Here is a 17,059-nt window from a genome sequence, read left to right on the forward strand (position 1 = left end):
TTAGTAAACTCGGACGATACAAAACCGAGCGCCAAATCTGTAACTTGTTTGGCGGTGAGTAAAAAAAAATATAAGCAATAGAGACACAATGTTTGAAAAAGGCCATAGTAGTATTGCACAGCAGAAAAGGTGAGTGTCTCAAGAAATCTAATTGTTGAGGAGAGGAGTAAGGGCTGCTTTAGGGAATAGGGAGTAAATTCTAGACCTGGTAGTTTGGATAGATTGTAATAGTGACAGCTGAAGGCAGAGGATCCAGTTTGTAGGAAACTACAATAGTCAAGACAAAAGAGATTGAGGGGGTGTAATGGATTCATAGCTCTATAGCAAGAGAGGAAACAATGTATCTTAGCAAGGTTGCAAAGGAGGAAAGGGCAAGTTTTAATTAAAATGTGAATGGGATATATGATGGAGAGGTTGAAGTCGAATGTAACACATACGCAATTTGCTTTCGTGATATGTTTGCCTGTACTCATGTAATACACACACACACACACACACACACACACACACAACTACCACAAAGAGAGAAAGCATCCCATGAAGAAAGGACTCTGGTATACCACAGACCTTACCTTACTGAATTGATTTGATTACTATTATAGAGTTATCTGTTGCATGATATATATATATATACATACAGTTATATTTGCATATTTGCTTTCCTGTGGAGGGTTTTTGTCACTTTTTTTACTCACCATAACTTAACTAACTATATATATATATATATATATATATATATATATATATATATGTATATATATATATATATATATATATATATATATATATATATATATATATATATATATATATATATATATATAGTTAGTTAGTTAAGTTATGGTGAGTAAAAAAAGTGACAAAAACCCTCCACAGGAAAGCAAATATGCAAATATAACTGTATGCTCATCTGCATGTCTTAGGCATGCCTAAGACATGCAGATGAGCATACAGTTATATCTGCATATATATATATATATATATTGCTTAAAAGCTGTGTTTAAAGCAGCATGCATTGACTAAGGGTTGCTCATGTAATGTGATCATGAGATAAAAAGTGGCACTGTGTGCTCATTTGCTGTCATTTCCCAGAATCCCTTGCTGCAGTGGAAGTGCTGTTTGCTGGGTGATAATGGTGAAAGACAGGGTTGCAGACCTGTCTAAGACATGCAAATGAATATTCAGGAATATTTACAGTTGCTTTATGCTTTACTGTGGAGGGTTTTAGTCACTTTTTTTACCCACCAATACCTTAATAGTCGTATATATATATTCATATATATATATATATATACAGTGTTCGACAATTGTATACATTTACTCACCCGGGGCGGGTGGATTTAACCCCCGGGCGAGTAAATATTGGCACAAGCAGCACACGTGTATTTTTTAAATTTCCCGCGCTCGCGCTGCTGTTTTTGCTGGAGAAAAAAAAAAAGCCAGCTCTCTGATCACTGCCTTCGCTCCTCCCCCGCCTCTCAGCAACTTCCCCTCCTCAGCTCTTCCGCCAGCCAGCCCCTTCCACGCCTGTCTGCCTCAGGCCCCTGCAGGGCCATCTGTCACCCCCCCTCCCTCCTATCGGGCCATCCGCCCCCCCTCCCATCGGGCCATCCACCACCCCCTCCCATCGGGCCATCCACCACCCCCTCCCATCGGGCCATCCACCACCCCCTCCCATCGGGCCATCCACCCCCCCCCTCACCCCAATCTCTCCCGGCCTCCGTGACCCCCCCCTCACCCCAGGCGTGCCTCTCCCTGCTCTAAGCAGGGGAAATCCCCTCACCGGAGCCTCTCCCTGCTCTAAGCAGGGGAAATCCCCTCACCGGAGCCTCTCCCTGCTCTAAGCAGGGGAAATCCCCTCACCGGAGCCTCCCCCTGCTCTAAGCAGGGGAAATCCCCTCACCGGAGCCTCCCCCTGCTCTAAGCAGGGGAAATCCCCTCACCGGAGCCTCTCCCTGCTCTAAGCAGGGGAAATCCCCTCACCGGGGCCTCTCCCTGCTCTAAGCAGGGGAAATCCCCTCACCGGAGCCTCTCCCTGCTCTAAGCAGGGGAAATCCCCTCACAGGGGCCTCTCCCTGCTCTAAGCAGGGGAAATCCCCTCACCGGAGCCTCTCCCTGCTCTAAGCAGGGGAAATCCCCTCACCGGGGCCTCTCCCTGTTCTAAGCAGGGGAAATCCCCTCACCGGTGCTCTAAGCAGGGGAAATCCCCTCACCGGGGCCTCTGCCTGCTCTAAGCAGGGGAAATCCCCTCACCGGAGCCTCTCCCTGCTCGGTCTAAGCAGGATACTGCGGTGTCGGCGTCCCCCTCTGGAGGGGGCGCGGCCCCTTGCAGAGGCCCTCCTGCCGTGCGGAGGCCCCCGCTGCCATGTGCGACCCCCTGCCTTGCAGAGGCCCTCCTGCCGTGCGGAGGCCCCCGCTGCCATGTGCGACCCCCTGCCTTGCGGGTGAGTGTTTGTGTGTGTGAGTGACAGACTGTGTGTGTGTGTGTGAGTTTGTCTGAGTGAGAGTGAGAGTGGGTGTCTGTGTCTGTGAGTGTGTCACCCTCTCTCCCTCTCCCTGTGTCACCCTCTCCCTGTGTCACCCTCTCCCTGTGTCACCCTCTCCCTCTCTCCCTCTCCCTGTGTCACCCTCTCCCTGTGTCACCCTCTCCCTCTCCCTGTGTCACCCTCTCCCTGTGTCTCCCTCTCCTTGTGTCACACTCTCTCTCCCTCCCTCTCCCTGTGTCACCCTCTCCCTCTCCCTGTGTCACCCTCTCCGTGTCACCATCTCCATGTCACCCTCCCTCTCCGTATCATCCTCCCTCTCCCTGTGTCACCCTCTCCCTGTGTCACCCTCTCCCTCCCTGTGTCAGCCTCCCTCTCCCTGTGTCACCCTCTCCCTTTCCCTGTGTCACCCTCTCCATCTCCCTCTCCCTGTGTCACCCTCTCCCTCTCCCTGTGTCACCCTCTCCATGTGTCACCCTCTCCATGTGTCACCCTCTCCCTGTGTCACCCTCTCCCTGTGTCACCCTCTCTCTGTGTCACCCTCTCCGTGTCACCCTCTCCGTGTCACCCTCCCTCTCCCTGTGTCACCCTCTCCGTGTGTCACCCTCTCCCTCCCTGTGTCACCCTCTCCCTGTGTCACCCTCTCCCTGTGTCACCCTCCCTCTCCCTGTGTCACCCTCTCCCTGTGTCACTCTCTCCCTCTCCCTGTGTCACCCTCTCCCTGTGTCACCCTCTCCCTGTCTCTGTGTCACCCTCTCCCTCTCCCTGTCACCCTCCCTGTCCCTGTCACCCTCCCTCTCCCTGTGTCACCCTCCCTCTCCCTGTGTCACCCTCCCTCTCCCTGTGTCACCCTCCATGTCCCTGTCACCCTCCCTCTCCCTGTGTCACCCTCCCTCTCCCTGTGTCACCCTCCCTCTCCCTGTGTCACCCTCCCTCTCCCTATGTCAACCTCTCCCTCCCCGTGTCTCCCTCTCCCTGTGTCACCCTCTCCCTGTGTCACTGTCTCCCTGTGTCACCCTCCCTCTCCCTGTCACCCTCTCCCTCTCCCTGTGTCACCCTCTCCCTCTCCCTGTGTCACCCTCTCCCTCTCCCTGTGTCAACCTCTCTCTCTCCCTGTGTCACCCTCTCTCTCCCTCCCTGTGTCACCCTCTCTCTCCCTGTCCCTGTGTCACCCTCTCCCTGTCCCTGTGTCACCCTCTCCCTGTCCCTTTGTCACCCTCTCCCTGTGTCACCCTCCCTCTCCCTGTGTCACCCTCCCTCTCCCTGTGTCACCCTCTCCCTGTCCCTGTGTCACCCTCTCCCTCTCCCTGTGTCACCCTCCCTCTCCCTGTGTCACCCACCCTCTCCTTGTGTCACCCACCCTCTCCCTGTGTCGCCCTCTCCCTCTCTCTGTCACCCTCTCTCTGTCACCCTCTCCCTCTCTCTGTCACCCTCTCCCTCTCTCTGTCACACTCTCCCTCTCTCTGTCGCACTCTCCCTCTCTCTGTCGCACTCTCTCTTTGTCTCTCATTCTCTCACTGTGTGTCTCTTATTCTCTCTCTTTCTCTGTGTGTCTCTTTCTCTGTGTGTCTCTCTTTCTCTCTGTGTGGGTGTGCCGCTCTCTGTGTGTGTGTGGGTGTCTGTCTGTCTGTCTCTCTCTGTCTCTCTCTGTGAAGCGCCGACGTCCAGACACTGGTTAAGGGGTTCAGGAAACTAGTCATTCACATCTGGCTTTTATTTCTAAATCCGACATTGACACACACACACACACACACACACACACACACACACACACACACACACACACACACACACACACACACACACACACACACACACACACACACACACACACACACGACTAATTGTAGTATAATGTAATACAATAAATACATTTATGTCAAAAACGAATGTTGTTCTGACTAGGAATTTATTAAATGTATTTTATTTATATATTTTATTTTAAAGCGGGGTTGGGGGCGGGACTAGGGGCGGAGTTGGGGCTGGGACTAGGGGCGGAGTTGGGGGCGGGACTAGGTGGCGAGTAGATTTTTTGGTTGGGCGAGTAGATTTTTGGGTGATTTGTCGAACACTGTATATATATATATATATATATATATATATATATATATATATGTGACAAGGAAGACCGCACACTGGAGGTCAGTTGCAAATAAATGTATTGAAAAGTGATTACCGTCTTTTGTATTGTTGTTACATTTGCGATGCAGCGTATCTCATGACTGACATCATCACGTTCTTCAGTCTATTGCTGTGACACATGTATTCCCCTGCTGTTCCTTTAGCTGCTAGTTGTACTCCGAGGACCCGGTGCACCCGTTATGGGGTGCCGGTATCTCCTATGCATTTAAATGTCCCCCGTCACCGTGGGAATAAATGCATAGGAGGTTCCGGCACCACATAACGGGGCCTGTATCTTGGGAAGCAGGGGGTCCCCGGACCTGAAATTAACGTGGTTCTGCTCTGGAGATCCCCTGCTAACGTACACTAGTATTACATTTTATATTAAAAAACGTTGATCGCTGGCGAGATATGCGCAGGGAGAGGCCACTCTCTCTGTGCAGCTCTCTCTGCAACTGAAAATAATCGCCAGATTTGGCCTTTTACAGAGGTGATCATCACGTTACTATTAGATTGTAAGCTCTTCGGAGCAGGGACTCCTTTTCTACAATGTTACTTTTATGTCTGAAGCACTTATTCCCATGATGTGTTATTTGTACTATTTGTTATTTATAGGATTGTCACGTATATTACTGCTGTGAAGCTCTATGTACATTAATGGCGCTATATAAATAAAGACATACAGTATATACATACATACATATATACGTTGCTGGCTTTTCGCCCGTTTTGGGAATTTTGCTATCACAGGTAATCAAGGCTTTCTGAATACCATGATAGCAACACTCAAAAAAACTGGCGAATTAAATGGCCCGGTGATTTTTTTTATGAATGCTTAGAGCATGGGCCCCTATGTATTTGTAATGATGCCCACTAGTTCCATATATCAGGTTGGTCCTAAAAAATGTGCATTTGGCAGTTTAAAATATTTTGATTGACCCAACAATGTTTATTATAGACCAAGTTTTTAAGACAACTGTTCAAATGTGCTGCAAACGATAGCTGTCTTGAAGCAACTACCTTAATGCTGACTCATTCAAAGGTATGATAACTTCATCAAACTTACAACTCGGCTGTAAATTGCTGTCAAATTAAGATTATTTTCCTCAATAGCATTAATGTAAACATATCTCTCATTAATAAAAAGTACTGCAAAAAAAACTAACTACATTTGTCATACCAACCTCGGTGATATATCACATCCTTGCTGCATGAAGGCTCCAAGGGAGAACCAGAGGCTATTAAATATGCCAAACTCATTAGGAGGCTGATCACTGGGTCCTTCTTTTCCATCTTCTGGTTCTTCTGTGTGCCATTCATAGGGGCTAAATCTGCTTACCAGAAAAAGGACCACACTGACACCAATGTAAGCAAAAACTATGCACATCCAGATCTCATAAGCCAAAGGGTCCAAGAATGAGAACACTCCTGGTTTAGACTTCTGGGGTTTCTTAATCATAATAGAAATCCCTAAACTCATAAAAGGCTTAGAGAAATCAATGACCTCTTCTCGCACCAAGGTGATGGTCAAAGGAGCAACAGCAATCTCTGCTTTCTGCAAGAGAGGAAAAAAAGGAGGGTATGCATTTACTGACGTGTCACTTTTCATATGTAAAGTTCAATAAGACTGTATCAATATTTAAATGATTTAGAAATATATGAAAATATAAAAATAAAAAAAAACATAACTTCTTATCTTGGCTACATTTAAGTAAAGGTCTTCCTAACTTCCCTGCAAAGTGAAAAAATAAAAACAACTTTCAGATTGTCTCATCTTACAGAAAAGTAAAATATGTTCTGCCTTTCCGTATCCAAACTCTTTATCAGATACTAATTACTTTTCAGCAAAATCTTGATGTGTCTGAATAACTTAACTACAACTTGACAGTAGGGCAAAACCTTTTCCTAGACAAGCCCTTTTCTAACTTCCTGTTGCACGATTGCAGCATCCTGTTGGTGACCCTTTATTTCCATTACAGGATAGACAAGGTTGTACAATAAAGGTGCTATAAAACCTCTAGTGCAAAATGAATTAGATCTCTGAATACTTAGCGAGCTGATGTTTTCTCTTTGTACCTTACGCTGATGTTTTTAGTTATGTTTATTAATCAAATTATTTAAGGATTTTTTTTGTAGCTTGATATATTTTAACATTAACTAATTCAATTCAAACCTCCATTTACAGTAGGAAAAAACTCAGTTTTTTAAAATATTTTGTGTACTGCTTTTGTAATGACAATAAGATGTTTTAACTATATACTGTAGGATGTCCATTGTATTGTGGTTTATTTGTAGGAACTAGTGTTACTTCAATTTAATCTACAGTCTATGAAAAGTGTATATGATCATGTCAATTATTTGAATGTTTTGTGTTGAATTGTTTTCAGATTAACTACTCAGTTGAAAACCAAACCTTGTGAAATAAAAACGTCATATACTGTACTTATATATCTATATATATAGTTTTTTTTAATGGTTTTCCTTACCCCATAAACTAGTTCTCCCACCATCCCATTCCAGATTTTTGTATCTGAATCCCTTGCTCCATATTTTCCATCGGGAACAATGGCAATTTTATACTTGATACCAATGTGTTTTGCAATTTCTGATGCCAGATCTACACAATATCCTTCAAACTTATCATTTCCTTCCAGCACCTCATGGTTTTTCTTGTACATTACATAAGGGGATTCCTACAATGAAAAGAGGAAAACTTAAAAGAGAAACACAGAAAAAAACTATTTGAGAAGGAAAAGGCACCTCCAACGTCGGTACGGGATATTTAGACTGATGGTAATATTTAAATGGCGTGTGTTGTGCAATCAAAAACATACCATGCTTGGTAATGTGATCTGTGAATGTCATTAAGATATTACACAAAACCTGAAACAGTTCCAACTGTATTTTTTAACTTTTAACATTGATAAGAAATGCAAAATGCAGTCGTTTTTATTATTATTACAGTGAAAAACTTATGAGATAAATTGCGTTGAATAAAAGTTGTTAAAGAATTCTAAAACAACAGTATTTTTTTATTAAAACAGCATACAGTATGTATGTACAGTATGCATTAATGCACGAATAAGAAAATTATTGACATTTACATACTGTTAGTTATAAGAATGATTATACAGCAAAGCAAAGCAGAGAAGCCACCTCAAATAGAAAATGTATACATTTAGCATAAAACGTTGGAAAAGAAAGCTATAATCACAAGGTTTTCAGAAATGCTGGCAATGCAAGATGCTGTATTTGTGTTCACCAGTCATGGGAATGTAAGATATAGAGATGCAAACAAATGAAATATACAGCCACCTCGAGTCTTAATCCCACAGTCTACTATGTATTTAGAATGCACATATGGATTTAATATTCTGTGTACACATATGGAAATCAACAACATAAACACAAAAGACAAAGGGGACAAATGTAACACAAATGCATTGCCGTACTGCTATCTCCATCAAAAATTAATCGCAGCAGACCCCCTATGAAATGCAATTTGTCCTTTACAGTGTGGCATGTATAAATCAGTCATACATTATTGTACAAAATAAGTTTATGTAAATCACAATTCCTTTCTATCCCAAAACCTACCACAGACTAAAGTGAGTAATACATTGTTAATATGCTAAATGGAATACGAGGAAAACAACAATAAAGAAAATGATTTCTTGAGGAGGAACCAACTAAATTGCGTTAGTATTGCATTAGTATATTATGTCCCTATTGTATGTATGTATGTATGTATGTCTTTATTTATATAGCGCCATTAATGTACATAGCGCTTCACAGTAGTAATACATGTGGAAATCGAATAAATAACAGATAATATAAATAACAGATCATGCGAATAAGTGCTTTAGACATAAACATAACATTAAGGAAGAGGAGTCCCTGCCCCGAGGAGCTTACAATCTAATTGCTCTATTGTAAATACATTGCATTGTGTTAATGGATTCAATAATGTCTGCTACATCAGAAAACCCTGACTAATCAGGGGAAGGGGCACATGTCCCTTGGTCCGAGGGGCCATGGAGTAAAGCGTTGGGGAGGAGAAGGAGGGAGGGTAGGTTATTTAAGAGGCCTCATGTCTTAACTCTTGTTCTCCAGTCACCTCTACAAAATGCACCCCCACCCCCTTTGGGGTTCAGAGCTATTGGGTGATGTTGTACATCCTGTTTGCAATGTAACATTATTATTTTTTTAAAGAAAAAAAGAGAAAGATAAGGAGGTATGGTAAAAGTGTTGGAGGTGGTATCACACCTGGAAGGGTGCAGACTGGTTCGTTTTGCCCAGGTGGTTAATAATGTAAGGGGTTCAAAGGATGTGGTCTTAGGTCATGGCCAGGTGTGGTGGGCCTAAGTGTCTACTGAGAGAGACCCCAGGGGTTATGAACCAAGAGTGCCCTCTGGGTGAGGTGCAGTGGTGAGCATAATCAGGTTCACGTGGTGGGGCTTAGTGTTCTGTTTAATAGAAGGCTGTAGCCATTTTTACTCAACCAAGGTGTTTGTACCATATTTATTTGGGTGGGTTAGTGAATGGAATGGGCAAGGTTCAAGGGTACAAGGGTCATTTATGCATAACTGCATGCAGATCAATTATGTCATTCTGTGATAATATTACTAACCTCTTGATGGATGAAGTTTAGGAGTGGAAAAGTTTGCACAGATATTACTGGGATCTCCACTTTTATAATAGCTGGGACATTTACCGAGATTCACTACATGCACACTGATTATCATTGTGAAAATCTTTAAACCTGCAGAACTTTGAGGGACATTCTAGTAGATGCAAGTTGAGCAAATCTGTGAAAAGAACCCTTTTCCAATTGCATTTGCATGTCTTGCTATACTGTAAGCCCTACTCGCACATTTTTTGAGGAGGGGGAGGGAGAGGGGAAGTACAGGTGCGCCGATGAGTATTCTAAAACTTGCATTAAACTTGCCTTGGAAAATCTGGGGCTATCACCAACAAGATCCAGGTACATGCTGGGTACATGCTGCAAACATTTCAGTGCCATTTCTGCAGAGACTAATGACCCATTGGATTAACACAGTAGGGGTCCCTGGCAGTCCCATTCAGTTTGAATGGGACTGCCAAAGACCCCCGCTGTTAATCCAATGGGCCATTAGTCTGTCTGCAGAAATGTCACTGAAATGTTTCAGCATGTACCCAGGATGTACCTGGGTCTTGTTGGTGATTGCCCCAGATTTGTTTTAGAATACTCATCGGCACTCTAGTAAGGCGGAGTTCCAATTTAGTAGTGTCTCCAGTTGTATACGTGACATAATCCGGTTTGGCTTCCTATTGGCCTATGTGACGTGGGACATTTAACCTTGCAGGAGATACTAGTGCCCCATATGGAGGTCTGTAATAAAAAGCGCATGAATTCATCCAGTAAGAGCTTCTTCGGGGAAACACGTGTCACATATCTCTGAGATGTGTTCATTTTTATGCACAAGGAACATTGAATTGGCAACCAGGAAGTGGGTAGTAGAGCTCCTGTATGCTGTGACAGTAGGATTTCCCAGCATTTGGTTTAGTTCAATGCTATAGCTACTGCCCTCAATGGCAGAGGCTGTGGGTTCTGATTCTCTTTGGCCTTACACTGGTATCCCCTTCATCACAAGGGTCCCTAGACCAACCAGTATTGGTCTTATGGAAATATTTTAGTCGGTGTGACTCATTCAAATATACTTGTCATACCCTTTAGCATATCTCCCAGGGTACCTTAGATGTGCTCCTTTTTTAGCACATATATCTCTCCCTATGTTATTTGGGGGGAGGTTTAAGGGGATATATATGCAATTGGAGACACTATTAAATTGGAACCCCTCTCACTCCCCCATATCATTACAGATGTAGCCAGACTTACTGTTCTTGGGGCTGCAAAAAACAAGAATAATTCCCATTATTTATTTGCAATTTGCATCTCCCTTATAGCTGCCGAGTATCATAGATGAAGATATATCAGTGTGCCACCTGCCGGATACATGTACTGATCTACACTAACATAAATAACCGCACAAATAAATATGCTTGCTGACATTAGCCAAGCCAAGGCTCATGCACAGAAAACAAAGTGCTGACGTGGCTGTAATCTCGTATCTGCTCGTGGTCATGGGAACAGTATATCTGGCAACATCTGTACCTTTCTGGATACATGTTAAACGTAGATGCAGCAAAATTGTAACACAACACAATTTTTCCCCTGCTTCGAGAAATGCCTACTTGTGCAGGTGCCAGTATCTCTGCAGCCAGGGATCTTGTGGACCTAACGAAATGATGGCTTTAAATGTCCCGCTTCACGCAGGCCAATAGAAAGCAATGACATCATCTGTTGCAGCTTTCTATTAGTTTGCGTGATCAGGACATTTAAACTCCATAGAGATACCGGCACCGCCCTATGGAGGTAAGTATCTCTGGAAGCAGGGGTCCCTGGAGCTGAAATTAACACAGTTCAGCTCTGGAGACCCCCTACTTTAATCCTACAACAAAATAAATGTGCAGTGCTGCATGTTTTGCCACGTTAAAAATAAACATCCGTTCATGTTTTGAGTAACATCACGTTATGAGTCCTGATTTAAAGGAGTTTGTGGTTCTATCCCTTAAGAGCTACCTATGATAATGAAATTGCCAGTTAGACATAAGGAAAGTGCTTGAAAGGATTGATGAAGGATATGAATTCCTCTGTGAGGCTGAAAAGGATTGATAGGGGTACCCTATGTATTTTATGTGCAGAAGGTAATAGATCTATCTTCTCTACATTGACCACTACACACGTCCTGCCTTTTTACTGAAGTATGTGAATAACAGGCCAGCATCACAGAGATTATCCCTGTACAAAGTACACTAAAGGTAATGTTTACCCAAGGTTTCACATACAGGTACAGATATATCAAAACATTGCAAACTGTATGTGGATTGATACTATAAGACCTTGCTATGATTCTCCTTTACACACTATAGCTGTAAAATAAAAGGTCTACTGTGTTGTTTACGTAGTAAATACAACAGAATACAGGAAAGACCCAGTTAGAGAATTTGTTAATGAAAAACAGTAAATCTGTTGATCTTCTGAATAAACTAAAAAATATAAGAGGCAGTGAGGTGGGACAACAAAACCTCTACTAGCACAGCATAATACCAGCTGTGTTTTAGTGCAGCAAAGCAGCATGATATCTGACTAAACAAAACACTCCAATACACAAAAGGCCAAAGAAAAACTGTATCCAATGAAAACAGAATAGCTTCTGAGATGTAGCAAGGTCTCATCTAAATAAGCCAAATACAAACATTTTTCTAAGCAAGGCCACAAACAAACAACCAAAGGAAATTTATGGCCCTAATTCAATATGCTTTTCTGCTTAGGCTGCACTTATAGTGTCCGCGATGGCGATGGCGATGCGACGTCACTCCAAAACAAAACAATTTACTCCGTTGCAAGCGCTTATAGTAAGCGCGACAGGCAACGGAGCGACGTCGCGACCAAAAATTTGGAAGCGGGTTCAATTTGATTTTTTACAGACTGTCGCCATATGTGACTGTCTGTAAACCAATCAATGACCCTGGAGCAAGCGACGTCGCTGAAAGTTAAATTATAACTGTCGCGGGTGGCGACGGCTGACGTCATCAGTCGCGTCGCCAGCATTATAAGAGCGGCCTTATTAAAAGTAATCTTCCCATTGCTAACAAGAAGGGGAAAAAAACCTTTAAGTGACTTGATCTTAACTCTTCTCAAGCAAGGAGAAAATGTCTTCACATCATATTTGATAGGGAGGTAGATTTAAACACTATTCAAGTGAATTATGCTTAACTCTTCCTAAGCAAGGAGAAAATGGCTTCACAGCATAGAGAATATGGGTGGAATATTGAAGCCTGAGTCGGGTGAATTTAGCATTCTCCTCCATAAGTTAAAGCTGCTTCTCAGTTTATGACATATGGTTTCTATGTCTTGTGGATGGATCTACAGGTATGGTCATCATACCACATGTAAGGATCTTCAGGTTGATCATGTCAATAACATCTGCAGAAGGAGAGGATGCAAGATTACACAGTGGCGATAAAGCTATATCATAATATCTAGGTAGGTCTGTGTGCAGCCCAAATATATACTACTGGGTGCTGTGTGCAGCCCAAAGGATGCCCATGAAGTCCCACTTTAGCGGAATAAAACTTATATACATATTGATGTGCATACATTTTTATCCCATTTAACATGATTCAAATAAACTACAGTACACACATACAGTAGCAATACTAAAAGAGATTTACATCAGTAAATATGCTGAACAAAAGTAAGGTAGAATTGATACCTTTAATGGCCAACTAATGGTTAAACATTTTGTGGAATTTGATGGGACGTGCGAACATATTGTAACTTCAGACAGGATTCCTATACCACAGTCACATGACCCTGGAGCCCGTGATGGAGCAACCCACACCAGTGACCATATATACCCATAATAATATATATAATAAACACAGACAATGTTTGAAGGTACAAAGTCTATGGCTTTTATTAAAATACATAAAATAACCTGATAAGTCCCAACCCTGCCAGAGTGCTCAATCAACAGTTAAAGGTCAATGTTACTCAAACCATGGCACGCAACAGCCCCCAATTCGGGCACCGCTGTTTAGTGATAATGGCCACTAGGAAGTCACAGCTGAACGAACCCTGCCTACTTACAAGTCACAGCCACCAAAGGGCTTCACCAAACCATAGAGCCCCGTATAACCATAGAGCCCCATAACATAAGGTTACTTACCTCCCAACAGCCACCACCTATGGAGCTATTTAACACCCTTAATCTACTTCTGGACCACCAGACCCTTTCAAGTCCCTGCTGATTTTTAATGTTAACAAAATTAAAACAGATAGCTGTACCCCATCTGGTCGAAAAGATGGGGTACACACTCCTCGCCGAGTCAAACTAAGAATGGCTAACAGCCCAGCCCCCTGACTGCAACATAAACTTCCTTACCGCCTTTTAAATATTTTCAGCTCAGTCAGCTCAACCGCCTGGGCTTCCAGTATACAATGTCAGAATAAAATTACCCGAATCACTCTCCAATGCAATTGGATTTGGGCTAAATCCCTTCTCACCTCCTTAATTAAATCAAGAGATTTAACAGACACCACATCGTCTCCCCCGACATGGAGAATCAAAACCTGGGGGGTTAGGGCGGGGGGTGTCTCCTATCCCAAGCCAAGACCAGCAATTCTGGTAGCAGCTGGTCCCACCGCAAACATCTCCCACCACACCGGAAAATGTCTACCTGTTCCACCTTCAAGACCAAATTTCTCCCATATGGACACATGACTGCGCACGTCTCCATCCAATGAATGAATGAATGAATCTCTGATAATCCATACACCCAAGGCAACATAACCTAAAATATCAGTGGCAAAAATAAGAATCCCGAAGCACTTAAACTAGTGTCGACCTAACAGCTACAATACTAGTGCAAATCCCAACAGATGACCTCCACACCCTGGCCGGAACGAGCTGCCTTGGTCGCCGTCCCTATGTAGAAAGAGTAAGTGCCAAGCAGGGAACAATCTAGCCCAAATTTTTTAGACATGGATGGAAAATATGCTGGTATTGAAACCTCGATAGATGCTCACTGCTGGCATGTACTCATCTCACCTTATGACTGGGCAGATTTAGCTACCAACCACACCCCTTAACGAGACCCAGCCCATCTGGTCAGTTTTTGAATGCCGCACCAGAAGCCTGAGGGGTCCCGGTTCCTGCCCCACGTTGTCAACTAGCAAATGCCCCCTCCCCTTATGGTTGTGCAAACTAGCTCCCTTACGCACAGAGCCTCCAAAAATGCAAATATGAAAGCTGCATTAAATAGCTTAGCCTCGAACTTGGACCTCCAAGCACTCCCAGTCACTTGGATAAGGCCCTCGGGCAATAGTGAGGTGACCAGCTTCCTGGGATCCTGGATTTCTGACACGCTCTTCAACCTGTCAACTGCCCTGCTCAATATAAAAGCTTTATTAGGATCGCACATGTCCATTATGCTTTTAAAAATGAAACTACTGTGAGCTTTCTCTCGACTGAACTACCTAGTAGCCCTTTTTTCTTAAAGACTAACCCATACGTCAGAAGGGAACCAACCTCAGCGACCTCAAGGCCCAGCTCCCCCGCCAAATCCTTTGACTTGCGCCGAGCAGCCACGTAAGTGTCTAACGTAGCTGGGGGCCACGGAAGCCCAAACCAAGCCCATCACTAGACTGCTTCCAGGTTCCAAAACTGCTGGTCAGCACCAGCTGACTTGATCTGCCTTGGTTCCAACCTCCTTAACTCTGCTTGCTGCATTCGGGGAAAAGCATCAGCAATGCAGTTAGCAAGCCCTGGGACATATCGTGCCCTAAAAGCTATATTTAACTTAAGGCACAATAGCACCTAACTACATAACAGCGCTAAAACAGGGTGAGAACGGACTCAAACGTATTCACTGTCTCGACTACCCCTTATTGTCTGTACAGAACTCCACGTTCTAGTTAGCAAAATCATCACCCCAGAGCCCTACCATGACAACTAGTGGAAAATAAAATAAAGAAACATCAGGTTCTTCATTAAATGGGAATTGGACCATGGTTTTGACCACCGTTCAGCGCACTATGACCCCTTGAAGTAACTCACTGATCCAGCCGCATCCGTAAAGAGCTGAAGCTTATTGTTGGATGTCAGTCAACCCCTTCAGATGGTCCTCCCATTATAATTAATAAAACATCCAGCCATACAGCCAAATCTTTATGTATACACGTGGTTATGCAAATAAAATTATGTAGGCGCCTTACCCCCGCTGTAACGGCTGCCAGCCATTTAAAAAAAAACTCTCCACAGACATTATCCTGGCTGCAAAAACCAGGCATCCCATCAGTGACTGAAAATGCTTCAATTAGGTCTTTTTAATGGACATGAGCGCCTCTAAGGCACTCAGCAAAGCCCTAAGCTTATCCACCAGAATTGAGAACTGAATCAATTTATCTCCCCAAAAACTAATAACCATCGCACGGCCCTCAGATTTCTCAACCACCAATGAGATAGCAAAATGGCACGCCACCGCCGAAAACTCGTTAAGCAATCTGGCGCACAACTCTAAACCCCATGGACCTATGAACAAAAAATCATCATGACCACTACCTGTACTCCTTTTCAAACTACCCACTCCAGGAAGTTGCTAAATGTCTAAAAATAAAAGCACGACAAGAACAAATCCATGCAGTAACAGTCATCCAGCTTGCAACCCAGCAAATGGATGCACCGGGGGTGCACCAGCAGTAGCCAGAAAACGGACTAGTCTGCCTTTGCAGCAGCGTGGCCTGCCTGTACCAGTCTACTAATGATGTCACTTTATCAAAACTGTCATAGATCACAGAGCAAAGCTCCTTGTCAATGCCATCATTCATGTATGACCCCTCGAGATTAGATAAATGCTGGATTACCAAAAAGAAACCACCTCTTTTTGGAGGACAATCCCCAGTGGGGAAATTCTCAAATGTGGCAAAGGGGAAGAAGAAAATGGACCTGCCATCCTCCCTAGCTCTACCTTGAGAATCTTCACCCTCGCTATATCCCCATGTCCCTTAACAGTCTTCAAGTTCCTTACATCCCAGTTTTCCACCCTTTAGTCGAACAGGATCCAAAACCCTCCAGAAAGCCGGCCCATAGCAAGCGGGCTGCTTCCCTATTGGGGTAAAAGTCCAGCCATGGCGCTATCCTTTTGGCACTCACCGGGTGAACAGTTCTTTGGTACAGCCTGCTGTGATGATTTACTTCCCCCATGCCTGCCCTTGAGGTAGCACTTGGCAGTGGAATGGGCACCCCCACTGGATGATCACTCATTGTGGAATTAACAACTGTTAACCCTTCAACCACTGGTTGGTGAGTCAGAGGACACACCTAGCCCCAAAAAAAGGAAGCTGGCCTTTTTGTGTCAAAAGCTCTATCCAGGACTCTGCCCCAAAGGACTGGTCAGGCATGTTTAATAGTCTTTACAGATCCTTGCCTACCTCAGCTGTGCCTGCTGTCATGGCAGGCAGAGCAACACGCTGTTGAAGGTTCTACCATCTTGTCACTACTTTCAAGCCCAGATGGAGCTGATGCTGCTAACCCCAGTATTAGGGGTTGCTACGACCCCAAGCTACCGCCACAACCTGGTGGTGAAACAAGCACAACAGTGAGAGGGGTCGATGCTAACCCCCTGTCAGGGGCCTCCAGCATGCTATTTAAGACAGTTGCCAAATCTATTGCCCTGTGGCAGCCCCTAAGAGCCTGCTCCCAGGCAGCTCCCTTTCCGGTGCTTGGAGCAATCTCGCCACACCTTGGCTTGTGGGCCCTAAAAACTGCTACCTAATGTGGTTCGGAGAGAGCAGCTCCCCCACTGCCTCCCAGACAGTGCAACTAGCCCCACTTGGCTGCCCCGCTAGG

General features: G+C 44.3%; 1 protein-coding gene across 7 annotated transcripts in view; it reads right to left on the bottom strand.

Moving 5' to 3' along the window:
- The window catches only part of GRIA4 (glutamate ionotropic receptor AMPA type subunit 4), a 443,069-nt gene that overhangs the window by 50,654 nt on the left and 375,356 nt on the right, over positions 1 to 17,059 (bottom strand). For all 7 annotated transcript variants that reach the window (XR_012800021.1, XM_075592389.1, XM_075592388.1 and 4 more), the window contains exons 10-11: positions 7,091 to 7,297; positions 5,789 to 6,159 (exon numbers count right to left, since the gene is read on the bottom strand). Coding sequence is in view for 6 of the 7 variants with exons in the window: in XM_075592389.1 (XP_075448504.1) it covers positions 5,789 to 6,159; positions 7,091 to 7,297 (578 nt within the window). In the remaining variant the exon portion in view is untranslated. The remainder of the gene's footprint in view (positions 1 to 5,788; positions 6,160 to 7,090; positions 7,298 to 17,059) is intronic.

Source organism: Ascaphus truei, chromosome 3, assembly GCF_040206685.1.
Source record: "Ascaphus truei isolate aAscTru1 chromosome 3, aAscTru1.hap1, whole genome shotgun sequence".
Taxonomy (NCBI): domain Eukaryota; kingdom Metazoa; phylum Chordata; class Amphibia; order Anura; family Ascaphidae; genus Ascaphus; species Ascaphus truei.